Source organism: Glandiceps talaboti, chromosome 7 (assembly GCF_964340395.1).
Source record: "Glandiceps talaboti chromosome 7, keGlaTala1.1, whole genome shotgun sequence".
Classification (NCBI taxonomy): Eukaryota; Metazoa; Hemichordata; class Enteropneusta; family Spengelidae; genus Glandiceps; species Glandiceps talaboti.
This window is the reverse complement of record NC_135555.1, coordinates 14,207,397-14,235,284: the sequence shown is the minus strand read 5'-3', so window position 1 is coordinate 14,235,284 and position 27,888 is coordinate 14,207,397. Positions and strand designations below refer to the sequence as shown.

Below are 27,888 nucleotides of genomic sequence, written 5' to 3'. Positions count from 1 at the left end.
TCTATTTAATGATATTTATTTGTTTATTGTTTATGCAGAGTTTAAATTTGTAAAATGTGACCCTCCCCCTAACATCATTAATATTATAATGCAAAACACGACCCTCCCCCAAGAACAGGTTTGTAAATATTTGACAGACCCCCCCCCCCCATTCCTCCGGCCCTCCCGTCCCCCTGTAAATACTGAAGGCTCCCTAAACTTCGAATTTCATATCATTCTTACATATTTCAACATGATAACAAGGCCTTTAGCTTCACTTCTGTAATATTCATATTATTTGCAACTAACTGATGACATTGCAAAAATAGCACACGCGTGTCCAATTTAACTGTATGACATGTAGCCTTTATTTTTAATGAGTCATTTGCATAATTAGTGTATTTTGGTACATGTAATTACGCTTTTCTTCAAATTTCACATGACTTGTACTAAGTAGCCTGTGTACAACAGTTACGGTATAGGTATAAGCCTTATGCCACACCGTAAGTGCCGTAAACAGGCTACAGGGGCATGACTTGATGCATAACATTGATGATGACAAAACGCACATGTTCTTTATTTTTTACAGTGGACACTTCAAATTTCAATAATTTTGAATATATTATGGTGGATATAGGAACAACACAAAATTCGAAGGGCAATATTATACAGATGTATTGACAGACATGAAGACGAATGATTGTAGTCTACATTTGTATGAGGGCGTCCTACCATCGGCTCTCGGAGTGACGTCAGGGATGCCACGAGTTAGACTTCTCACACCTCGACTTTCTATATGCGCTGTCTAAAATAGATCTCAAAATTATCTCAATGTAGTAAAATGTTCATTGTTTTGGGAAATAAACAAGTTTTCACATGTCTATACATTTAAATTCTTAAATTGTTACTTCATATTTGCTGATTTTATTTGATATTTTCAAGTGGCGAAATGATATTTCCTAAATGAACCGGTTCTCATTCGTCGGTGTCGCCATATTGGATCCATGCCTAGTAGATTTTTACCAAAATTCACCGCTGACAGTGAAATAATCGAATATAATAGTTGGGCAACGATTTCACCGCAGTAAAGGTAAGAAACACGTCTAGAGGGTGTGTTAATTTTCCTTAAATGTTCACTGGGTTTGGTGAATTTTACGGCCCTCCTTCCCGATGTATTTTTACGAACCATTGCACTGGTAACGTAATATTGTAGGTGTGCTAGTGGGTTTATCATTATTACATCTAGATAGTTTATTGAATTTTGTCGTGTCCAATCTATTTTAAATCTTCCATAGTATTACCTTCGAGCTACTGTCTGGCTATACAGAATTACACTCCTAGTATTTGGTTTTGTACTGGAACGTAAAGGCACGACAAGTGGGAAGGGAACGGTAGATGGGTGGTGGTGGAGGGACTTCGTAATAATACACCCATGCTATATTAGATGCGATCTAAGCGTAAACGGTAATGTCAACCGTTAGATTAATGGTAACGGGCAAATTATAATTTTATTGAATTTCTGACTGTTCCTTAGTGACGGTATTTTTAAATCAATGTTATAACTTCGGTTTTGGATGAATTAAAGAATCGACTTCTTTCTCATTTGTATGTATTTGGGATACTGAAACGTGATGTTATGATTGCTACATTGCGGAAATAGTGTCGAGAAGAGCGCCACATTGCGTTCAATGTGTTGCGAGTCAATGGACATTGGGCTAGGTGAGGGGTGGAGCCGGTACGAGGTGGTCTATGTATGATTAGTAATGATATTTGCTAGTTGGACATATTTACATTCGTGGCTGCCTTGTCTTCAACACAGGACTTATTAACAGTTTATTTCTGTATACATACCGATTTCATGCTCACTTCCAGCTGATTTGCTGATGTGTGCCCCAGTAATTACACTAATTTCTGGCATAGGGTTGATTATTTCAGTCAATGTGTACGTGATTGTTTTGTCATTCATACATGGTGCCAAGTCTAAAAATCTTTTAGGAATGTTGCTTATTGAAATAACATGAGTGGTGTTGTCTTCTACTCGCATGTATTGTAATACCAGATATGTAATCCCCAGAAAAATGTTCATTCAAAACAAGCTGCGAACACAAGAGGCTGTGAACACTCTTTTGATTTTCAAGTGTCCTAATTATGAAATACACATTACTTGTCAATCTACTTAACTAAAAATAATATCAGAATAATTCCTTTGAGTCCGTATGCCAGTTATGTTTTTTTTTTTCACATAAGCTATCATCATAACAGAAAAGGGGTGTCATTTCAAAAGATGATGTGCCCAATTTAGTGCAAATTTGACCTATATCAGATTCCAGTTTACATTTTTGTTGTGTCTTGATTCATCTCAGTTTTGACCCTTGCATCCTTGAGTTGTAGACGCCAGATGAACTGCAAGTCCAGCAAATAATAAGTATTGTCGATCATAGGACTTCAAGATGTAACTTCAACTGCAGAAATAATTCCAATTTGTAGTGTAGAGTAGTGTAGTGTACAATGTAGTGCAGTGTAGTGTAGTGTAAATGTAATGTAGTGTAGTGTAGTGTAGTGTAGTGTAGTGTAGTGTAGTGTAGTGTAGTGTAGTGTAACTTGTAAATGATGTGGTGCATTCATTGATTCATTCATTGATTCTTTGACATGGTCTTTTTTGTCAATATTGCACAATCATCCACATGTTGTTTTGTTAATTTCTTAGTTCAGGTGGAAAAGGTTAGGTTTCATGGTCGCCTAGTCACAATAACAGCTGCCTGTCATACATGTAACCAGTGCAGTTTGAGATTGATAGCTTGACCCTGGCTTGACGTAAAAAAAAAAAACCACTGCCAGAGGAATAGACTCTGACGTCATATGCATAACAATCCTTTGTTGAAATTATTGTATTTTCTCATTGTCATGGCTAGAGAATATATACAGCTTTTGTCCCATTTATTGAAAGATTTTATGTTTTATGTTGAAAACAGTTAAAGTTATTTCAGGTACAATATTTGAACAATTGCAATAAGAAAGCGATGAAGTGATAATTAAAATACAGATGCTGTAAATATAGTACAAAATGTATAAAGCAAGTATACATTATTGCTGTAAACCATGGGAAAGTAACACCTTGTGTAGTATGAAATGACACAGTTTAAACAGACCTCTGCCTCACATGTAAAGATTTGAAGTGGTATTTGAATTTGAACAGAGAACAGACTGATGTAGAGTGGCTACACTTAAACATATGGTGTAGACAGACAAAGTAAAAGTTTATTGTTCAGTAATCAATAAGTAACCCATGCATCACATTCAGAAGTCTGTGATTCCGTACTGTGTGCTGTGTCATTAATTATGTTGTTCCTGTTACAGGAATATGTACATTGTGACAAAATATAGCTGAAATTGTAAATTTTTCGCTTGTTTGGCAAAATAGGTTGATATTCATAATTTTCTGAAATGGATATCATTTTATGATAAAAAGTTTTGATTTCACTTGGTCAGTTTGATTCTTACCACTAGAGATAATATGCACATTGTTTCAATCTCTGTGTCCTTAGTTATCTCTCTCTATATATAACAGTTGACCCTTGACACGTGATTGTGTTGAAATTAGTTCATTACATTATTATGAAAATGCATAGATACAGTTGAAAACATACAGACTATACATCGTTCAACATTCTTGAGATAAATTGGGTTATTTGGAAATGAAAAATATATCCGATAAATTGACCTTCCATCATAATAATAATAATAATAATGATAACAAAGTGTATGAATATTTGCAGTGACTTGCAAAGTGGTGGTGTTCATGTAATATTAAAATAGGTGATTCGCATCAGTAACAAAGCTAATTTGGAGTCTCAAGTGTCTGCAGATGATTTGACATTTACATGTAAATGTCATCTCTTGTTGTATTTAGATTTACTGTTGAAGTCATCAGTTGAGTAATAAGGAAAGTAATTACTTGTGGAAGGTCATTTTTTAATGTCACAAGTGATTCTAATGTACACAGGTAAACATGATTGCTTTTAATGGTGTTGTGTCTGATGGGAAAATACTAATCAAGTGTTTTATGAATATTGATTTTTATCTGCGTATCAGGAGAATATTGAATTTAATAGTACTTCTGTGAACAGATATACATGTCGGCACTTGTGACAATACAAAGGTAAAAGCATGAACTAGATTGTACATTGTAATTAGAGCTTTGAATGTAAGAAATACAGTATGTATCATAATAATGAGAGGAAAAAATTGCATTTTGTAAATGAAAATACTGTATAAATTATGTCTGAACACTTGAGCATGAAATACAAATATAGTTAGATATTTTAAAGATGTACGCTGTGCTTTATGTGTCTCTAAATTTTTAATGTGAAATGTGATCTCTGTTGTATAATGTAAAGAAGTCATCTGCTCAAACAATACAGATTGTCCTTGGAGATGATCATAAACTTTCTGTTCAAATGAAGTAGTTGGGGTATTGATCGCCATCTTTCTATCAGTGTCATTTTCATTTACACTGTCACGTGTTAGTGATCTAAAAATGATGTCCTTCAGTGGTTTCAGTGTGTAAATAGTATTTTGAGCTAAAGTATGGATTTTGACCTTAGCCGTTAGATTATTGATTTGAAAGCGTTGTTGCCATTAGTGTAATACTTTATTTTTTCTATGCTAGACATCTGTTTCTTTTCACATACATGTTTGCACACTTATTTTATTCGTTTGTGATAATTTGATGAACATGTGTGAAAGGGAGCTCTGTGTAGTTCAGATTTTATTGTGGTGAAACTTGATAGAATAGAATTTAACAACCCCATATTGTACATACCCCAACAAAATGCATTATTCTGGACCAGAATTGGAAATTTTACAGATACACACGTCATTTTTTTTTACAGTCAGGGCTTTCAACTGCTAACTACACATATCTTGTCATGATATTATGATTATAGATTTGCTGCTGTTCCCTCCCTAAATTCTTGAAATGAGTGAACTGTAAGGAAATGTGTCCCTAGATATATTATATTTGATTACATAAACAGGAAAATATTCTGTTCTGATTCCTTCCTGTGACACAAAGACTTCAGTGGTTTGATAGTGTAGCATTGCAAGGAGCTTGTGAAATGTTGTGTTTACTATAATTTACCATTTGTGTCATTTTGCTAATAAATGTGGTGTTGAATACTAGGGCTTGTACTATACTGGTACAGTCGTGGTGGTGGGGGGGGGGGGCACCTATATTCGTAGACATGTAAATTGAAAATGTAATTACAAATGTATTACAGTAAGTGTATAATAAGGATGAATATTAACTAAGTCAATGAATAACGTAGTAGTAGTAGCATAGTTACAGTTTTCCTTTGTGTAATGACTTATGTTTGTGACACACACACATACCGAATATAGACATGTACTTTTCAGCAGTGCTTTGTCTAGGAGGCCTACAGCGACTTCTGGATTCAGGTTGCAACCAATAATATATACATGTACAGTTTCACCTTTCCCCAACCCACAATATGTCGTGACGCAGAGATTTAAATTTTATCTCTTATGATTAGAAAAAAAAGGGAGCAGTGTTGTCTGTATGCATCATGTGTAGTATACTGTGATTAGGTCAGGCAGATGTTGAACCATTAATCTGGTTATTAATGCAAAAAGAGTTGTGTTGAGTACCGGGATAGCATTGTAAACCAGACAAAGTAATACTGGTACCCACTATATGTATATTAGTACAGATACTGTGGGAAATGCGCTTCTCATTACTGAATCAGAATGACAAGAATGGTGTTGCTATTGTTCTTTCTTTTGTATGATGAAAATTAATGCATCCACAGAGATAATAAAGTATTGTCTTATAGATAAATACTTGGTGAAAGGTTAAAAGGGGAGGACATTGATATTACATGTACAATGTTGTCCTTCCCTTGTCAAGGAATTGTAGCTTCTTCCTGCATAGGTTAATAAAGGTGGTATGTATATTTTGGGTTGGTGGTTGGATTATCAAATTAGCTTGTATCAATGGTGGTGTTCTCCTCCCATTTCTCAATCTTGTCCCAAAGCATTGTCCTTCCCCCCTGTGTTAATGAATGGTATACTAGCTTCTCCCTGCATGATATGGTGTAAAGACTAGAAGAGCTCTGGGTATTTTTTACTTTTGGTCAGATTTGACAACTTACTGCATGTTTGTTGCATGTGTTCTTTTGCAGCACACTTGCCTTTTGTGATCCTAGTACTGTACATATTCGTGGAGGGCACAGATCTCTCTACCAGTGATCATTGTTGTCTATGTATGTTACCTAGTATATGAGCCATGTCGGTGTTGCAAGCTATAGAAGAGAAAGTTAAGTCTGTTGAGGAGAAGGTAAACCACTATTTCCTATTCACACATCTTCATGTCTGGGTCATGTTTTCATGTACAACATTTAGACACTAGTTTCATTGCTATTAAATCACCATATCATGTAAATCGTAGTTGCATCAAAATCATTAAACCCAATGGCTGTCCCACTTGGAATATATCATGAACCAGCTGTAGCATTGTGTGCAGGGAGGGGGAGCGGGGAGGGTGGCATGAAAGTGTTACTTTTTAGTTGTTCGTTGATGTGCATTAGATTATGTTTATCATCCTACCAAAATCATAGTTGAATGTGTTGGGAAATGAATATGTAACCATGTTTATGATGTTAGTCTTCCCCCCCCCCCCATCTCTTCCCCCCCCCCCCCCCCCCCAACCTTTTGTTGGGTTGTAAATGCTTTGTGAAATACTGACCACAGATGACATGGTAAACAGGTAATACTGTGATCAAAACAAATGATGTACAATTGTAAAGGAGCAGTAGGGGGAAAGGTCAGGAATGGTTTCATACTTCATATATATCATGATATACATTTGTAATTACCAGACTACTATGACACAATGAATTTGTTATTTCAAAAGCACTTCATTTGCCAACAGTCAGGAAAATCGTGGTTCAGAAACTTGCAGATATATCTGTGTTTTTTGCTTGGGGCAATAAGTAGGTAAAAACTACCTGAGATCCCTAGACACATTACCAGGGTTGACAGATGACATTATGCTACAATATATGAGGAAACTCAGCTAATGTAATCTGATTGTCTCCTTTCTCTTTATATTACTGGAGTTCCCAGTCGTAACAAAAACCCTGCATATGTTCCATTTATGTGCTAATTCACTCTATCACTTCGGATATAAGGCTTTGTACTCACCTTCGAATAGTTTCTCTAAATATACATGTAGATATCGTCTTGTTCTTGGAATTTTTAATTCACCTTTTAGCTGCCATTAAAATGTATGTTGTTTAAAAGATGTCATCCATCTGTCTAAGATAAGATAATTCATTTCCATTTCCAAGATGGTCATATCTGATGACTTCTTCATGATTAATCTTACTGTGTCTCATATCACCATGCATCATCTTTGTCTGGCTTTTCATTTGTAACTTGTTTATGTATAATACATAGTAATTAACATGTAGAGCCCAGATAACAGAGATACCATCAAATTCACAGATTAGTCATTTTGAATGTAAGTACTGAGTGAGTGCATCCTAGTGATGAGTCACTGCTACCTGATATTTGTTATTGCATGGATAATGAGCCGGAAAGTATCAAATATAAGGAAATAGAACAATTTGCTAGTCAGCATTTGATTGAATTGATAGGAAAAGGTTAGAACATAATATGCAGTATCAAACATTGTGTATTATTGTAGCTTTGTATATGAATTGTTACCAAGTATCCTGAATGTGTAATTATATGTTTAGCGTATTTTACAAGGATGGTAAGTACATGTGTATGCAAAATGTAGCTGGGTTTCTCAGGCTATTTTACCGGGTTTCCTCATCACAATTGCAGTATAATATATGATGTAGTGATCATGTGATCTTTAACAGATTCCGTTTTAGCTGACACATTTTTTTAGTCATAGTAATAGCAAGGAAGTTAATTATTTTCTGACAAAATGAAATGCTTCATACAAGTCACTAAGTGGAAGTGTACATTCTCCAGTACACTTTCCAAATTCACACTTTCACTCCCAAATTGTAATATTTGAAGGGAATTGCAGGATTTTTTGTCATGTGTGATTTTTATAATGCCCCAAAACAATTTTACGTAACATTTAACAAAAAAATTTAAGGCACTGCACTGCACTCTATCATCTACAGTTCTATCTGGAAACATGCTCAGTTGTACATGTACTGAATAGATGATTTTGTTGTATTCATAACACATAAATGTACCAGTAACATTATAGCATACAATTACAAGACATGTACATGTAATTTCAACCGTGCTAACCTCATAGCTCAGATCATTTCATTTATCTTCATACAGACTGTGCACATACATGTAGACAAATACTAAAATTACATGTTAGTGTAGCAATGCTATATAGAATTGATTACAGCATATGACCTTGACCTTTATGTTCAAGGTCAATCAGCAGTTAACATCCTGGTAAGAGTAAATCATGGCAAAGAAATATCCCAAAAATTAGTGACAGATGTCACCCAAAAAATTTCATGTGTCTTGGATTGTGTTACAGTTTATTGTAAGGCAGAATATTAAAACAAAGAAATCTAAAACTTCTTACATCGTAAAGCCTTGAAATTCATCGAAAGAGGTTCTAAATCGTTATTTTGTATAATTTGACAGCTATCTAAGATGCCTCCTCCAATCAAATTGAAGGATTTGATTCGAAACATTAGAGCTGCCAGAACCCAAGCAGATGAGAGGGCAATAGTCCAGAAAGAGTGTGCGCTTATTAGGAATTCATTTCGTGAAGAAGACAACGCGTACAGATGTCGTAATGTAGCTAAGCTACTCTATATACATATGTTAGGTTACCCGGCACACTTTGGACAGGTAAGTTAAAATGAAGTTTCCAGATTTATTTTTTGAGATAATTTTCTTTCTTTATAATTGAACTGAGGTTCAGTAGGACTGTAGGGATGATGATGGTGTGTGTGTGTGTGTGTGGGGGGGGGGGGGGGTATATATCTCTGTGTGTGAACTAATGTTAAAGTATAAAACCAGTGTGCTGATTGCGTTAGTATTTGTTTCGAATGTTGCGTAGGGTGTGTACTTTGAAAATTGGTCAAATGTTTATTTGTATGTTTGTCTGACAATGTGTACACCAAACTTGAAAAGCTGTTCTCATAAATTGGTTGTCTATAGTAGCAAAGTTTTATAAAATATGTATTATGTGATACAACAACCACATTATATTACGTTGAGTCTTGGACCAAAACCACACAATTTCACTTTGAACTTCTTCATACCTTGACATGATTTCACCCATGAACCTCAGTTTTCAGAAATGTTACTGCTTAGTCCCACGTATCATGATTATATATTCTTGACTTGTACAGCTGGAATGTTTAAAATTGGTAGCATCACCGAGGTTTACAGATAAACGTATTGGTTATCTTGGTACAACATTGTTATTAGATGAAAGACAAGATGTCCATCTCTTAGTCACCAACTCTATGAAGAAGTAAGTAAATGGAGTCTTATTATACTGTATGTAAGCCAAGTTGAACATGTTTGAACAAATATACAGGATTTATACCATGGTTGGTTTATGTCATGACAACATGCAACTACATATTTGGTTATGCGATTGCTATTACTTTGCCCAATTTCTCATAGCTTATGCTTGCACAGGTAGTTATATCAGTCCCCAGTATTTTTCTTCATTTATCTGAAAAATGCTCTGGACCTAAGCTAAGGGTTTTGTCATTGCATGTTCTCGACTCAAAGTGACAAGGCCCCTTAGGTCACTCGTATTTTCGCTAGCTTAAAAAAAAAGGCATACAACAGATGTACATTGTATGTGCACTGTTTTGCAGGATAGTGTGTAATTGTACCCTTTCTATCTTTCTTCTCCCTAGTGATATGAACCATAGCACACAATATATAGCAGGTTTGTCACTGGGTTGCTTGGGAAGTATATGCTCACAAGAAATGTGCAGAGATCTTGCTGGAGAAATAGAGAAAGTCATGAAACAGTCCAATGCCTACATAAAGAAAAAGGTAAGGGCGTAATGTAATGTATTCTATGCTTCATTTTTATAAATCATTACACAAAGGCATGTTTATAGTACCAAGTCAGCAACTACATTATCTGTGGTGGAATGAGATAGAAGAGGCAGCTTAGCACCAGTTGTGGATAAACAGATCTGATTATAATGTCAGTTTGCCCTTTCACTGCTTTATGACAAGTCACAGCCAGTATGTAACTCTAATGTAAAAGTGGCACTGCTGCAGTACTTCAAACACAGACTGGGTAAAATTTTAAACTGGAGAATGAGAAACTGGTCCACCAACAGATTTCTAAAACACCACTCCTGTTCTGAAGTTTACATATAAAAAGAAAAACATAAAAGCAGAAAAGAAAAAAATGGGATATTGTACCAATCAAGATAGTGGTGATAAATGATCACATCATGCACTAAAAGTATGTATTCTCTCCTACAGGCAACTCTCTGTGCATTTAGAATAATACGTAAAGTACCTGAACTCATGGAAATTTTCATTCCTGCCACAAGGGCTCTACTGAGTGAAAAGAACCATGGTATGTTGTATGGTTTTGATGTTTCTGTATATTCTCAGGTTCAAACTTATCCACCTCCCTATTACAATGGAAAATAGTAGAGTTTGAAGAAATGAATAGTCACTATGTCCGAGTAATGTTATTTTAGATTCTCCCCCTTCCCTCCACTCTCTCTCCCCTCTCCCTCTCTCGAAAGGCATGGTCGACATAGTTGAATCATAAAAATTTCATGTTTTGCGAAGTTAACTCCGCTTATATTTTTCTAGTCCATTCGGTCAAATCAGAAAATAACTGAGTCTAAACTCCCACTTAGTATTATAGATTCGATGAATCACTTAGTAGTGAGATATTGATCCTTTTCTCAAGTTGAAGTAGTCAGTTTTAGCACGCATTCAGAGTAAATTGTAAATCACTTTGTAGTCAGGTTTCAGTCTGTCCAGTGAACACAAACCATGCATACAGATACACGTAACTTGTGTTTTGGTCTTCTCAACATTGATTTATTTCATTTCATTGGCAGGTGTTCTGCTTACAGCAGTTGTCTTGATCACAGAAATGTGTGAGAAGAGCCCAGACACATTGAACCACTTCAGAAAAGTGAGTCTCTTCAGCTTAATGTGTGCAGTATGTCATAGTATAATAAAAGATGTTGATTTCTCACTCCGGTGTGACACCCCAGCCATTTTATATGTAATTGTGCGAACTTGATGGGTGGTCTAATCAAAAGAATGGTAGGATCATTACAGGACCTAATGTTTAATTTTTGAGAAGCAGTGACAAATATGCAGAAATGAATGTGATGTCATTGGTAAATTTCTGAATGTTTTCATCTTTTCCTTATTTCACTGTTTTAGTTGGTACCCAACCTAGTCAGGATATTAAAGAACCTAATTATGTCTGGCTACTCACCAGAACATGACGTGTCTGGAGTCAGCGATCCGTTTCTTCAGGTAATCATCTCTTTGCCTAGCTTTATCATGTATTTTAAGCAGCTTTAACAAAGCATTCCTGCTATTGTATGGCTTCATTTTGATATGAATAGCTAGAGACGTGCAATTATTTCAGTAGCCTGGACAGCAATTGTAAGGATACAATCTGATCTGTAATTCTAAATCTGATCTGTAATTCTAAATATCGAAAAAAAAGGGTAATGAACAGAAATGGCCAGGATCGTGACCTCTCGAGTTCTTTCGATTTGCTCTGAATATTGTTGTTGAGTAGTATACAGCTCGACAAATTCAACATGTTCAATCTTAAATGCCTGAATCTTCTGAGAACAAAGTGTACATATATGTATTTGTTGCTATGACGATGAGTTTTGCAACGATGTTCTGGAAAACAACAGCTTCATGAAACATCTGGATATTGCAAACTAGAAATGATTTGCACACTTTCTGAGAATCTTATTGTGCCTCTCAGTGGCACTTGGTGTTGCATTGCATGAATTTAGACTAACGTGTTCTGATGTATTTTGAAGGTGAAAATCCTGAAACTGTTGAGAATTTTAGGAAGGCACGATGCAGACGCTAGTGAAGCAATGAACGATATCTTGGCTCAAGTCGCAACCAATACAGAAACAAGTAAAAACGTTGGCAACGCCATCCTGTACGAGACAGTGTTAGCAATCATGGACATTAAGTCAGAGAGTGGTCTTCGGGTTCTAGCTGTCAATATATTAGGAAGATTCTTACTTAATAATGATAAAAATATCAGGTGAGTTTTATACCTATAGGTGTTTCAATATACCATTGTCATGTAAGCTAAGGGCAGTATTCCTTTCTTTCCAGTTCCAAATATACACACACACACATTTTGTTGAGGGTGGTAAGCAGGTAATATCTACTAGGGTTCCCCAGTAACTGTACATGTACCAGAGTTCCCAAATAGATTGTATGGGGAAACTATGTAATAATAATAATAATAATAATCTTTATTTATACTGGATAGTTCTTTAAGCATTTAAACACTTGTCTCCCAAGAAGTCCAGTGAGGGCCATCCCTCATGGGTTCAGTGTTATAATATAATATTTCATCCCTTTTCCCCTATTCTATTATTAGGGTTCTCAAACCATAGCAAAACACTGCACACACTGCACACACACGCACGAACGCACGCATACATACATACATGCATGCATGCACACACACACACCCCTCCAACATAATATGGTGAACCCTCTTCTAACTTTGAAGTGCCTTCTTATAATCTTTGTTGTGAAATTTGAAATATTCCATTGTCAGGAGTTGAGAGATAGTATTTAAAGTCATTGAGAGCCTATTCGTCACCCCAGTAATAGTTACCTGTAAAGTGATGACTGATTCTTCATATTAAAAGCAGTCATGGTGAACATCGTAACTAGTTTGGTACAATTAGATGGCTCCTATTACTGACGCTTTTGGTTTCATTATAAGTTTCACAGTCAATGATGTCTGAGATGGCATAGTTCTGAAGTGTGATTAGAAATGTAACATTGATGGTAATAAAACTGATTCTATAAGTTTATGGGATATGCAACTGCTACCTGCTAGAAAGAGCCAAGCTGTTACAGGTAATAGGCATTGATATATTTGATATATATTCTTATTTACAGATATGTAGCATTGAATACATTATTAAAAAGTGTAAGTGCCGATATGAATGCAGTTCAAAGGCATCGAAGTACAATAGTAGACTGTTTAAAAGACCCTGATATTTCAATTAGGAGGTACGTATCTCGTTTTATGTTCATTTGTAGTATGCAGACAGTGTACAAGTGTGTACATGTAATAATAAAGAGATTTATAAAGCGCCTAGTATCAATCAAGTGATGCTCATTGGCACTTCACAGTAAATACTGTCACAAATAAGCTCTCTCGAAAAGGTAAGTCTTATGTCTTGACATGATAGTCTCAATTACTTGGTACAGAGCAGACAGTGTTTGATAGTTGGTTCCAATAGAATTGCGATGGCGCAGCTGAAAGACCAATCTCCATAAGTCTTGTTCTGAGAACCTTGAGTGTTGTTGTATGGTGACTTGCAGGTGTCAATGTTACCGTTAGTGCATATGTCTGTGTGTCCATGTCTGACTGTGTAGTGCATATGTGTGTGTCCATGTGTGTGCATATCTAACATTCATCTGACTGTGTCGGTGTCAATAGGTGTTTAGTCAAAATCACGCCTGTGTAAATGTATTATAGTATTGAATTTTCTGAGGCTCAAAGAACTAGAAGTAAGACTCTAAGATGAATGGTGTCAAGGCTATGCCTTTAAGACAACAAAACGATTTGTTGGTAAACGTTCTCATACAGTGTATACTATAATCCAGTATTGTACAAAACCAGAAATGGTTGTAATTTTTTGTGCTGACATTTTTTTTTGTTCCAGACGAGCTGTAGAATTATGTTTTGCCCTAATTAATACAAATAATGTTCGAGGTATGGTGAAAGAGTTGATTTTCTTCTTAGAAAAAACGGATCCAGAGTTTAAGTCTCACATTAGTTCCAATATCTTCCTAGCCTGTGAAAAGTAAGTATTGTTACAACCTACTCACTTTTTGTATTTTGACATTAAAGCAAAAAGTATTTTATGAAGGAAGGCATGTGATATATATAATATATACAGATGAAGCAATTTGCAATTGAAAAATTAGCAACATTAGATAAATTCAAGAAGCGGGTATAGAGACCAGGGTATGCCGACTTGTCGAGATGGTTGGTAGATAAATTCCACTGTCTGAATTATTTGGTCTTGGGCTACTGTTATTTCATCAGTAGAACCACAAGGACCATTATTTGCTGAGGAGGCCGAGCCATGTTCTATGGCTCTGCCAGACAACTGTTTGCTTAGATACATGCATTTATCCCAGGTCTAATTTCTCAAACTTGTAGATTTGCACCAAAACGAGACAGTGCTCACTACAGATACATGAACTGACTTGCAATGTTTGCTGCCTCATAGGTTTGTACAAAACACAGACTGTGCATGCAAAATGAAATGAGAAATAAAAAGTTTGTTTCAAACATTGTTGTTTTGTAGGTTTGCATCAAACGCAAGAGACAGTAGAAAGATACAATGAATTGACAAAATGCTTCTTCGTTGTAGGTTTGCACCAAACAAGAGATGGCACATAGACACAATGATGAAAGTACTAACAACGGCAGGCAACCATGTATTAGATGATACAGTAGCTAGCGTTATACAGATGATATCAGATAGTAGTTCTTTACATGCGTACACAGCACAACAGTTATGTAAAGCCATACAAGAAGACTACAGTCAAGTAAGTATAGATTACAGTAGTTGTGTTTTTAAAGTAGACCATAACAAATAAGATGCAGAATGTTTTGGCCTTGTTAGTCTTGGTTTTGAGTGCTGGCTGATGAAGTATGCACCCCATTTTAGCACAAAGGGCCAGAAAACGCAACCCAAGGGTGGCACATGTATGTATACTCAAATAAGGGGAGTAACCCTCCACCCCCAACCCTACCCCCACCTTGGGGGCATAATGATATACACTCTGCTTGTGTCATATTAAGTGTTATAGTAATATGTGATTGTGACTGATTGTGATTACAGCAACCTCTGGTGCAAGTTGCAACATGGTGCATAGGAGAATATGGTGATTTATTGATGGCTGGCCAAATGGAAGAGGATGAGCCCATCCAGGTACGTACCTACTACCAAGCAGAGTTAAACATAGAAGATCTTGCCAAACAGAATGCTACAGAAAAGGCCTCTTATCAGGTGTGTACCTCTGTCCATCTTTCCCTACGCTTGGCTGTCTTCACATCTTTTGTGCCTCTTGCTGAATGGAGAATCTGCTGTTTAACTCTGCTTGTAGCTCCCCTTGGTTGGTGTTTGTCAAGTGAGTGTTTTTATTTCCTTTCCTGATTGTTAGGTTTGTGTGTTACTTGCTTACCATACCTAGCTTGCACTGATTAGAACGTCTGTCCAAAAAAAAAGGGATCAGTTCGCTGGGATCCTGTGATACACTTGTAATTAAAACAGCATATTTTGTTTTGACATGTAGATTGAAAGCATACTAAAATCACGTTATTTGATTCTGTGGTGGCAGAATTTTAAGGTCGGCATACCGAGTCCTTATTTCACCACCAATGCCCAGAGTGTATGAGTGTATGTGCAAGGGGTTTGTTGGGTCAAAGGTCACACTGTAGATGAAAGGTCACAGTAGATGCATTAAGGTGTGTGGTATTGCCTTGGACACTCACACAAATATGCATTCCAAAACTCATGTTTCGTTTCTTTTACATACCAGATAACCACACAAATTTGAAACCCGCTGCAGGATGTTGCCCACAGTGGCTTAGGGAATGGGTTCTATTGGTGCATACATCTAGTATGTACCTGTCCATTCTCAGCCACTGTCAGTAATGTTCAGGCCAATTTCATTCAAATCTAATGCCTTCAAGAACCTATTAGCATTAACATAACCGAACACAGTTCTCTTACCATTCCGCACCTTTTCTGATATACCGCTTTCTTTTGTTTCGTTTTTTTTTTTTTTTTCGTTTTGTTTCCCTGTCTTTTGATTTCTTTCCACCAGGTGACAGAAGATACTGTTGTTGAAATCCTTGAAAAAATAGTACAATCAACTGTGTCAACGCAAGTGACCAAAGAATATGTGATTACAGCACTAATGAAACTTAGTACCCGATTTACAACAGCAGTAGAGTAAGTAGTAGTCATCTGCTTCAAGTATTCCTGGAAAAAAGTTGAAAGTTTGAACTAAGATTGTTGTTCTAAATCAAGTGTTGGTCCAAATAACACCTGGTGCGTGTACTCCATTGGTGGTAGTTTTTGTACCAAAGTCAGTCACGTACTGTTTGTATGTATGCATTTTGTACATATTCAGATTTTATACACAAGACCACAATGTGGTGTTATCCCAAGACTTCTTTCACTAGAAGACTGGTTTCTTGCCACGTTACCACTAGTTGGATAGGGAGTCGCTTTAATTTTTAGCACAACTGAACTGAGGTTCAACGTGCTATTAGCATTAAGTTTTGTCTGTCTGTCTGTGTGTGTGTGTGTGTGTGTGTGTGTGTGTGTGTGTGTGTGTGTGTATGTATGTATGTATGTATGTATGTATGTATGTATGTATGTATGTATGTATGTATGTATGTACGTGTTTGTAAATGTATGTATGTGTGTGCATGCCTGCGTGTGTATGTGAACAACTTACAGTGAGAAACTGCTGGATCGATTGATTCAAATTTGGTAGAGACATTGCTTATGGTGTAGAGATGAAAAATTGTTCAAATGAATGTGATCCGATCAATGATTTTCAAGCTCAGTGTTCTGCCAAGGTTTCCAACTAGTGGGGACAAAGGCCCCCCTGGTTGCAAAAAGTGGGGTCATTTGACAGGGAGTGGGGTCAATTATTTATTGTCTATGAAATTATATATATTACCTCAGACCACTATAGAGATACTGTGGTCTGAGATATTCCATTACACATAGACTATTACCCAACTACATAAAAAAATTCCATTCATAATAACAGTTCCCAGTAAGCTATTTTTTGAAAATTGTGTACTACACATTACACCTTAGAAAAAGAAGGCAATTACAATTATGTAATTTAAAGTCATATCTACAAATGTACAGAGTATATTATATATTGTTTAGAAAGATTGGACAGCCAGGTAGTCACAATTTTTAATCCGACTATCAATGAATAGCAGTACTCAAATTTATGATTCCTTTTCTCAGACAAGGACAAAGAACAACTTCAAAATAAGTCACAGTGAACATATGATTGAATAAATACTTTGAGAAATCCTAAACTTGTAACCACTTGTTTCATTTTTACAACTGTTACACTGCTGTGTTTATCATTCCCTCTTCAAATTCATGACAAGAGTTTAAAAAAAAAAACATTTTGAAGAAAATAAACTCCCTGACTTTAAAAAGTACCAAATGTGAACAAAAAACTTACAAATAATACAGTCAAACAAACTTTCAAATAATTTATTTTTATTAATTACCATCACTGGCTGTGTAACATGATTTGGTCCTGCTATATCAAATGACAGCATTAGTTACATACCGTAAACTTGATACGGAAAGCTGACATTAGGTGTCCTTGAAACTCAGAGATCTTGAACTAAAACTATCAACAACGTCAAAGTTAGGATGCTTTGTAAATACAACTGTAATTATTTTCTGATTTCATCTCTGAGTTCATTCTTCATGTCTGACCAGGCGCACATGCATCGGCCGTCTCGAGTGGTTATGGCTATGCCAGTGATCACTCATTGATTCAGTGCCCAACATTCACATGTGTCACTGTCAACATCATGCAACACGATCCCCTAACACAGCTTTGTCGGGATCAAAATACACATGTACTCAGTTTTGTTTCCATTAATTTAACCCATCAACAAATGAAAATCACAACCTGTCCCATAAAATTTGGTTTCCTAAGGCTTATGTGGCAGAGAGATGTTCCGATTTCCCGTAGCAAGTTCAGTGTTTCACACACGTCAGTGAGTAGGTCAGAGGTCGAGACAGTGATGCGTCGGTAGACAAAACATGTGAAGAGAGACGTCCATTTCGGCGTCTCATCTACTCCCTCTAATGTTTCAATTGAAGATTATGTTTTATCAAAGTTGTATCTTTTTGTTTCATTTTAATCAATTTGTTTGCATGTTAACAATAGAACTGCGCGTTGTCACTGCATCTTATATGATGTCAACAAAACTGTCGCTTACGGAGTCAGTATACTTTTTTGTGGGATTGACGCCGGCCAGGGCAGGGGCTTGCCCTGGACTTAGGTGTCTGCCGTAAAATGAATGCGCCAAATTGACGCAAGGTGGGAAAATTGTTGCGCCATTTGTAATTTTAGGGGGCCAATGTCGCAAGGCCGCGGCCTCGGCAGAACACTGAAGCTACATCCAAAAGAGTGATTTTCTGTTAAATTGGAAGTCTATGAGGTGTGGTTTATATAATGTTACTTAATCACTTGGTTAAATATTGTGGGATGTTCCATTATCCTGTAGGGGTGTGTTCATGTTTGAGGTATGTTTCTCTCACTATATGTGTATGTCAGACATTGGATTTCAGTTGTCCACATTGCCATTGACAGTATTTTGTGTAATACATTATATATCCATAGTTGAATTTCACTGCTTTGCAAATACTTGAAGCTTACATGTATTATGTGTTTTATGTACAGTTACATCAAGAAAGTGATCTCAGCGTACGGACCTAGTTTGGACGTGGAATTACAACAGAGATCTGTAGAATACAGTGCATTATTTAAAGGTTTTGACCACATGAGGTAAGATAGTAATCTGTCGCTTATAGGTTGAATTATCAGTTATATGTAAAGTATTCCGTGACTAGTCACTTTGTCACCGTAGTCTTTTCTATTCTCTTCACCATGTATAATCTCACTAGCACTAGGTGTAAAGCCGTTTCCCCCTTCGTTGTAAAACCACAGCCTCTTTTTCCCTCGCTCAAATGTTAGTAAGAGGATGCTTCAATGTTTTCCTGAGAACTGGGGGAAAAAATGAAGTTAGGTCCTGAGGGATTCTGTGTGGATTAATATCAATTTCAGATCCCACGTGTTGAATGAAACAGTTAATGTATTTGCTTACTGAAGTAACATATATGTACACTATTTTAGTAATAACATGAAATCAAAATCGTCACCGTCACTTACAACTACAGACACCAGACCGTGGATGAACGGAATGTATGTATGTTACAAACAGGGAAAGGGAATAAATGAATTGCAATAATAACACTTTGTTCAGCATGTTGGAATAGGGGAGACATGTACTACACTCCATAGTTTGATAAGAACCGTTTTATGGCCTCTTTATGTGTACATGAAATGCCAGGAGAACTGGAAATTTGTTTGTGAACGTGAACTTTTATATATGTAAAGCGACTTTTAAAACTTCTTATCAAAGTCTCTGTACTTTCCCTGTTTGTAACAGGGTCCATTCGTCCATGGTCTGGTGTCAACAGTTGTAACTTGAATGAATCCTCTTAAGTTTGATGAGTAATTAATTAAAGTTTGATAAATAACTGCTGTGACAATGAGATATCTTAACTACATGTTTTTTTTACCTTTTAGGCCAGCTCTATTAGAACGCATGCCACCAATGGAAAATAGAAGCTTGATCTCAGAACAGAGAAGGAACGGTGAAACTACTGAAGGCTTAGTTAATGCCAGTGAGAAGCCCAAGATACCTCGATCAACACAACCTGAGGTATGGACTAATTTTGTCGCTCAAATGAAATTTGGCGAGTAGAATCACATGATGATTTCACAGTTTGCTGGGGCCATGATCAAAATACTACCATGGAAGTCAAGCTATAGACAAACTAAGATAGATACAAACAAAAACTCTTGTTGCAATATGTTGATGTAAGCTTTCAATGTACATTGATGTAAATTACACTCACAGTGGGGTGGTGTCTCTCATAGCAAGTTTTCCTCTATTGGCTATATGTTCAACCTCATTCAGTATTTACACTATCATGATTACAGGGTGATCTTAGCCACATAACCCAGGTATCACTTGGTTGAAAACAGTTTTAGATTATTTCTGCCAAAAGCTTAATTTCAGAAATAGTAGTTTAAATTCGTATCAGAAAAATAATGTTCTGTGGTCCTGAAGGTATATGGTTTATTATTATGTATGTGGACTGTTGGTAACTAAAGACTAGATATTGCAAAGATTCTTGAAATAAACTCTAAAATTCCGTATTATAATTAGATATTCCCCAATAAATTTCTTCCTTCAGCCAAGGAAAATACAAGTGACCTAAGGGGCCTTGTCGCTACAAGTCGCTAGACATGTAGGGACAACCCTTTGGTCACGAGTATTTTCCAGCTGAATGAAGAAAAATATTTTGGAATAATATAATTATACCTCCTCAAGTATGATTTATGAAAAATCAGGAAAAATAATGGCAATATGGATGATTTTGATTAATATTTCGAGCACTGCAGAACTAGTGATGTAAACATGGATTTTGTGACGTTGACTGACCAGGGTATATAATCCATATTTTCTGTTCAAAGACAATATCTTGGCTTGTGCATAGTATAATGTGTGATTTACAAGGACCAGGTAGAAAGCAAGTGTTTGACTTTTAGCAAAAGTAATAATGTTTTGTTTGGTTTCAATTTACAGAGCAATGGTTTGTTAGACTTACTAGAGACGCCGTCAGCACCTCAAACCATTATCCCAGAACCACAAAAACCCGTACAAAAGGACAGTGCTGATCTGTTAGACTTGCTTGGCGATTTGGATTTCAGTAGTCCCAGTAATGTGAACAATGCACAGCCACCTATGCCAGTCGCTAACAACATCATGGGTCTCTCTGATGGACTTCAACCAATGCAACCACCTGTGATGTCATCACTGCAAACCCCTGATCTCATGGGAGGGCCAGTAGAGAATATTACAAGTAAGAGAATTAGTCATAAATTGGTTCCAGAGTTAAGCAATCTTTCAAGTTGGTGTACAGGCAATATTCTGTCCGCTTTTGAGAGATATGCAGCAGACAGATTGATGATGTTATCGAGAACGGGGTTGGATGTTGGTAAAAATTCTCTGATACTTATTTTGATCTTCTTAAATCTGAAAAGTTGGCAATGACCGTGGTTTTGTTCAGTTGAGAGGACCCTGGTAACAGTGGAAGCTCATACATATGCATGGGGACACATGTAGATTTTACCTACTTTACCACCCCCAAACTATAAAACTGTGTTATAGAAACAGGTTATACAAAATGTACAACGAAATAGATGCTAGTGATCAGCTGGCAACATTGTACAAACCTTGCAATGCTATTCAAATCGCATGAATAATAAATTAAAATTTGCATATCCTATATTTTCCAGATGACAAAATACCTCCACTAGTTGCATATGAGAAATCAGGACTTAGAATTGACTTTGAGTTTGAAAGAGATAGCAACCCAGCAGTTATTAATATTCTAACAAAGGCCACCAACTCAACAAGTGTGCCGTTGACAGAGTTCATTTTCCAAGCTGCCGTTCCAAAGGTAAGTTTTGTTGCATACCAATGCTCTGAAGGTTGAGAAAAGGTTTCATAGCTATACCTCACAAGTATGTGATAAGGTTTCAAACTTTGGTAATAAGTAGTGAAGGGCAGGGCATACTCAGATCAGTATTTCTAAATGTATAGTGAAATGTTTGCTGCAAAACTTTCATGATGACCACATTTGTTCACAAGTGCCATCAATTTTGATATAAATAATAAATTGTAGATTAATAGAACTTGTTTGATGATCTGTTGAAAATTGTGTTTTCGTATGTTTTCAGCCCATTTGTGGTGTTTGCATTGTGTAGGAAATCTTATGCATTTGTTTGTACTGCATTCAAATGTTGGTGCAGCCTGCCTGTGTTAGTATCATAGGAAGTCTGTAATTACTGCACAGTGGATGTCATTTTCCTGTAGTGCAAAGTTTTCACATTTTTGTGACTTTTCTATACCAGTTAGATTTACTATTGTGAAATCCAGTCCACAGTAATTATTTTGTATACCTAACATTATCATCAAAAGATTGTGAAGTGAATCATGGTATTAATAATTCTGGGTTCTTTCAAATAAACTGTGCCCTCTAATAGGAGACAAAAATGTTTGCAGGTCAAAATGGTACAAAATATGTTTCTATATGAGTCTCCACACATAGTAAGGAATAGGGAACACCAAATTTACCTGTCACAAGAAATTACTGCGCGTCAGTTGCATATTAAATTGAGAGCAACACTGCACATGAAGTAAGCTATTTTTGCCTAAGTATTGTACAATTTACACTTTGTATTATCAAAATATGAAAAATGTGTATTTTTTTTTTTTTCACAGACGTTTCAGCTGCAACTACAGTCCCCATCAGGCAACACAGTGCCTCCAAATAATTCTGGTGCAATAACACAAATAATCAAAGTAGCTAACCCCCTCAAACAAAGTCTGAGAATGCGAATCAAGCTGTCCTACAACTCCAGTGGAATGGTATTTAACGATCAAGGTGAAATCAACAACTTCCCACCAGCCGTCAATCAATAGTCAAATGTACAGTCACCTAGTTCGTTTCTTTGTATCGTTTTTTTTCTTCTTTTTTATAGGATGTGGATATACATGCACTCGCAATGTGTGTGTGTGTGTGCTTTTCTAGCTCGTTATTGGACACTGTAAAAAATAATACCCACACAAAATGTGATAGAATCTACATCCAGCCATTTCTCCTCCAGTGTGTGCTTTTCTAGGCAGGTTTTTGTTTTTTGAACATTGTCAAACCGTAGCTTGTGCTATGATGTGCTTTTGCTAGTCTCATTGCTACAAAGATCAAACCGTATGATATTAAGTTAAACTATATAAAATACACTAAATGCTAAAGTGGTAATTTTTTCCTGTAATATAACATAATTATTCGTGCACCTGAGATACGTGCCTCACGTTCACTACATGCTTTGGGTCTTTTGCTGATGACAAATGTACAGTTCCCCTTCTTTTTAGCAAATTTGTTCACTGAAAATGTACATTGTACACAAAAAACGTCTGTTATCCTTCTTTCATAAGTGATTCATTGAAGTCAAATTTACAATTATGTGATCAAACACATCATGCGATTAATTTCTCATCAAAAGGTTTTTACCAATGATTACTTGAATGACAAATTCTTTTCTTGAATATCAAGAGTATAGTTAATTATAAGACATTGTGTGAAAATCATTGGAAAATATGTATACTGTATAAATTGTAACGCACAAGCACTCCAGCATGGTAGAACACCATTAAAGCTTTTGATATGTATTGGTCAATGATCATTTGCAGACCAGAAGTGACTAATTCCTCAACCATGGTTGGCCTCTAGGTGGCAGTATGATCGACCTATTGCAGAGGTCAACTGTAACTAAGCCTGAGTCATGGGTGTGTATTCGACTGTAAGATACTTTGTGTCGTTCTGATGTGTGAGGGCGCCCCTTCATGACGTACCTTACAGACTAGGTTGTGTGCCGAGTTAAAATGAACAGACGTGTGTGTTGTAACTTTGTAGTTGATTTGGTTTACAAAGTGGATGTATGTTTTTTTGGTCGTAATGTGTACACTGTCAACTTTTATACATCAGTAACAGGGTAAGCAGAACCACAGAAATCATGAGATACGTTTTTTGCAGCATAGTTAGATTAAAAGCCAACAGAAGTTATGTTCCATCCAACTTGATTTGAACTCGTACTCCAGAGTACAAACAAAACTATAAATCATCCCGTCAGAGCATAAAGGTTGTATCTGCTATGCAATTGTATAGGCAGATACAACAAAATCTGTTAAACTTAGAATCATACTGAAGTACAGCCAAAATTATAAATGTCTTACTTCCACTCCAGACAACCGATTGTTTGGAGACAACTTACATACTTAAAACTGATAGTAAGTAAAATTACCCTGATGTCACTCTGTTGTGTTAAACACCTGAATTTACTTGTACATGAAAAGATTTCAAAAGATTGTGAATGTCATTCTGGTGAATTTGATTGAAGGTGACTACCAAAGACAATTATGATGTAATTATTTGTAGAGAGAAATGTGTATTTCTCATTTCACATTGATTGATAACATAGAATTGATAATGTAATCAGACACTATGACTCAATGTGCTTCAGTATGGATAATTTGTGTGAAGCCATCATCATCATAGACATGTATAGTACTGCTCAAATATTCCTCCACATCAAACACAAAGAATTTTTGGTTGTGTTGTAAGATTTGCAAATGACATTGATGAATTAGGGTGTACGTAAGCAGATGTGGGGTATCAGCACAGTCAAATAATTCCACCGTAAGTTTTCAGTATGTAACGTTGCACAATCCCCCAAAAAGTGCTTGCCACACTGTGATTTAAATGATGGAGTACTTGTACATTGACTATGGACCACTATACTTGGATTTTTCATTTGTTTTCATGAAGATATGTGCATGATAACTAATCAGCCATCTCTAGTTGCCAGTTTGCTGTGAGAAAAATTTACATTGCAAGCGTTTAGATATCATTGCTTGCCCATGTTTATTATCATCTGGTGTTTTATCAAGAATTCCCCAGCAAAAAAAAGGGATGAAGCTAGGGAAATCTATGCAAGTTTTTTCTAGATTTCACCACTGTGTTATCAGGGTTTCCAGACCTTGGCAAAAAAATCTTGGTTTTGCATCTTTGCTGTGAAGCACTGAGCATGACAATGACAACTGAGTTGTTATCAATGGCAAATGTTCCCGTACCATATGTCATGCCCCATGGAGGTCTTAAATTAAACTAAAGATATGATGTAGTTTGTATAATAAAATAAATGCATGTTTAATAATCAATCACACAATGTGGAGACCTCAATTTGACAACTGTTTTGAGAAATATTCCTAGCTGTTGAATGTATTTCATGGCACCCCCATCACATCTTTTTGGGGATTTTAGATTTTTGTTTCATGATTGGGCAGGAAAATCTAAAATGCCAATCCACATGGATTCCAGGCTAACAAATGATTTCAGTCAAATTTTTTCTTCAAGAATCCAGACCTTCAAGAATTGATTTGTGATATGTTGATCATTTGATTTGTGTATGATGCTTTCTGTGTTTTTGCCATCAGTAATACTATATTTGAAACTTTCATGATTAGGTTTTATTTGTGACTTAGTATCGACTTGAAGTCCCATGATGAGAACAAGTTCGTCTTGTACAATGTCAGTCAGTTTGTAATGATAGAGAAATGACCACTAGCACGAAGGGCCATCGTTGTAGAAATCTCAGATTTTTTTATCAATCTGAATAGTATCGCACAATATTTGAAGAAAGAGCAATGAGAAATGTATGTTTTAGAAACAAAGGACTTGAAAACATACTGTTCAAGTGAGCAGATAAAGGCATCAAGTGGTTGTATGTCATCCTACCACCCCATCCTATTTCTGGTCCCAACTCGTGGTTCACAGTCCAGAAAACTGAAAGGGTATGATTTACTAAGATGTGAAATTTAGGGACCTACAGTACAAAAAAACATGGTTGGAACATATCGAGACATGGCTGATGACTGCAGTGGTCTGTTTATTCATTAGCGTACAAAAACTATGACCCTAGTGGAAGTGAGTGACTGAGTTTAACTTGCTTAATATATTGATTGCCTGCTACTTTTTCAGCCCATATACAATGTGCTGAGAAATTTTCCAAAAGAAACGAAGTGGAAATTTTTTTCTAGACTTACTTTTATTCCAGAGATGTAATAGTATTATCTATGTAGTTGACTTGATTTTTCTAGTCTTATCTTTGTATTTACATCTACTAGTATCTTCTAATGTTCTACACCCTTTAACTGTATGTTTTTGGAGACGTGTCTTGTTGGTGTTTGTCTATGTGTCTGTTGACAGACAGTAAAACTGAACACGCAGAAAATGATTGTGATAGCACGTGAACTTGAAATGTGAAAATTTGGCATCAAAGTAAAAACCATGCTTAACTGGTGAGGGGTAATTATGGAAATGAATGATAGTACGAGGGTTCAAGATGAACAATAGAGTGAGGGGGTTGAAATGAATGATGAAATGAGGTCTTGAAACGAACAATAGAATTAGGGGTGAAATGGACGACAGAATGAGGGGCCAAAACGAATGTTAGAATGAGGGGTTATAGACCTGTAGATAGCTGTAGTTTTGTCATACCTAGCCGATGCTTAGCATGATCAATAAGAACCACTGGCACTGTGACATGATTGAAAAGTGTTACGATGTGTTCTTGGACCGCTTTCAAAACTGTGTAGTAATGTTATCAAGTGTATTTCACAGCAGGTGGAGCCTGTTCACCTCCACTACTGTACAAGCAGAGATTGGTCATTGTATTGCAGCTCACATGTTGATGTTGGATTTGTTTTGTAATGTATAATAAAGAAGGGGGGGGGGGTATGCATATGCATATGATTTGCCAATGCTGTCTCTAGCTTAGTAGATTATACTAAGAAATTAGTAAGAAGGAATATTCTTAAAAGCATATCACAGCTTGAAATGGAACAAATAGAATTTTGAGAATTTTGATTTTTTTTTCTGTATTATAAAATAGTGAATTATAATGCTTGATTGAAAAAAACAAAAAACAAAAAGTGAACATTTAAAAAAGGAAATGGTCTGAAACAAAGTATTCTGGAATAAAAAGTAACGCACCTTTAATTTTGACTTCTAAGCTAGTTGTTTCAGACAAGAGGAGTTTGATGCATGTGTACTAATATTGTATAAAAACACATGCTATGGCTCTGATATAGATTGGCCCAGTGGATATGGTGTATTTCATATACCCAAGTACACGATGTCCAAGTTATCAAAAATTAAAAGATGTAAAATAATGTATTTGTTCATTTTTTTTATGATGTGTGAAAAAGATGTTATGGTCTGGATGTGAATTTTGCCGGCACCTGATTTATCTGTTTGCAAGAGCTTTTTCTAACTTTTTCCCCGAAATGATCTACTAGTACTATTGTTCCAGTCCAGTACCATGGAAGATTACGTTGGCACTATACAAATTCTTTGATTGATTGATTGATTGATTGATTGATTGATTGATTGATTGATTGATTGATTGATTGATTGATTGATTGATTGATTGGTTGGTTGGTTGGTTGGTTGGTTGGTTAGTTGATTGAGCTCACAACATGTGAGGTAGAAACAGTGCTTCCTACATCTATACTCACAATCACAAATATTTCAGCCCTTGTTCAGGTGTGCTTTAAGGATGATTACATGCATGTCGGGCTGTGTATGCTGATAGTTGTTGGTTGGGCTGATTGCAATGATACATGGTTGGAATGGTAGACATTTGTATGTATTTGATGTCAAAGTTTGAAACATCTCAACTTCCTATTGAAACTGATCGCATTATAAAACATTTTCCATCATTAGTACCCACCCCACCTCACTGACAATCATACATATTCTTGGAAAAACTAACATTCACGTGAAAATGTTGTCATAATAATTTTTAAAACTTCGTGAATTAATTTTAAATATAAGCTACCATAAAGTAACTGTTATGGTATTTTTCACAAGTACCGGTATGTTACAGGCTTCTGGTGGCTTTTAGAATAACACGATGTCGTCGTTGATGGCACTGCATCCGTGAATGGGAAATCGAAACCCGGCCAATAGAAAGTTTGATTGTGCAAGAAACGTATGATGACGTAACGATGTAGACTGTAAGATACGTCGTGACGTTTCGCCCTCACCGGCCTCCTCTGTTAGGGGTTGGCCGATGGTTGAGGGCGCCCCGTCACGGCGTACCTTACAGACTAGTAACGATGCTGATAACTTTCAAATACTTCACTAT

The 27,888-nt window shown here is 36.2% G+C and overlaps 1 protein-coding gene across 3 annotated transcripts; it reads left to right on the top strand.

Annotated features, from left to right (window-relative positions):
* Positions 1-964: 964 nt before the first annotated feature.
* Positions 965-26,897, top strand: LOC144438282 (AP-1 complex subunit gamma-1-like). 3 transcript variants are annotated; one of them, XM_078127337.1, is made up of 19 exons: positions 965-1,069; positions 6,180-6,334; positions 8,650-8,859; positions 9,366-9,490; positions 9,888-10,029; positions 10,474-10,570; positions 11,070-11,146; positions 11,404-11,499; positions 12,027-12,262; positions 13,141-13,254; positions 13,914-14,054; positions 14,631-14,808; positions 15,105-15,194; positions 16,093-16,220; positions 18,727-18,831; positions 19,636-19,771; positions 20,702-20,978; positions 21,415-21,578; positions 22,403-26,897. In XM_078127337.1, the coding sequence occupies exons 2-19, from the start codon at positions 6,284-6,286 to the stop codon at positions 22,601-22,603; spliced, it is 2,568 nt and encodes an 855-aa protein (XP_077983463.1). In that variant the 5' UTR covers positions 965-1,069; positions 6,180-6,283; the 3' UTR covers positions 22,604-26,897. The 3 variants fall into 3 exon arrangements, with proteins under 3 accessions (XP_077983463.1, XP_077983461.1, XP_077983462.1); XM_078127335.1 differs by having other exon boundaries at positions 15,105-15,272; XM_078127336.1 differs by lacking the exon at positions 6,180-6,334 and having other exon boundaries at positions 968-1,069; positions 15,105-15,272.
* The last annotated feature ends 991 nt before the right edge of the window (positions 26,898-27,888 follow it).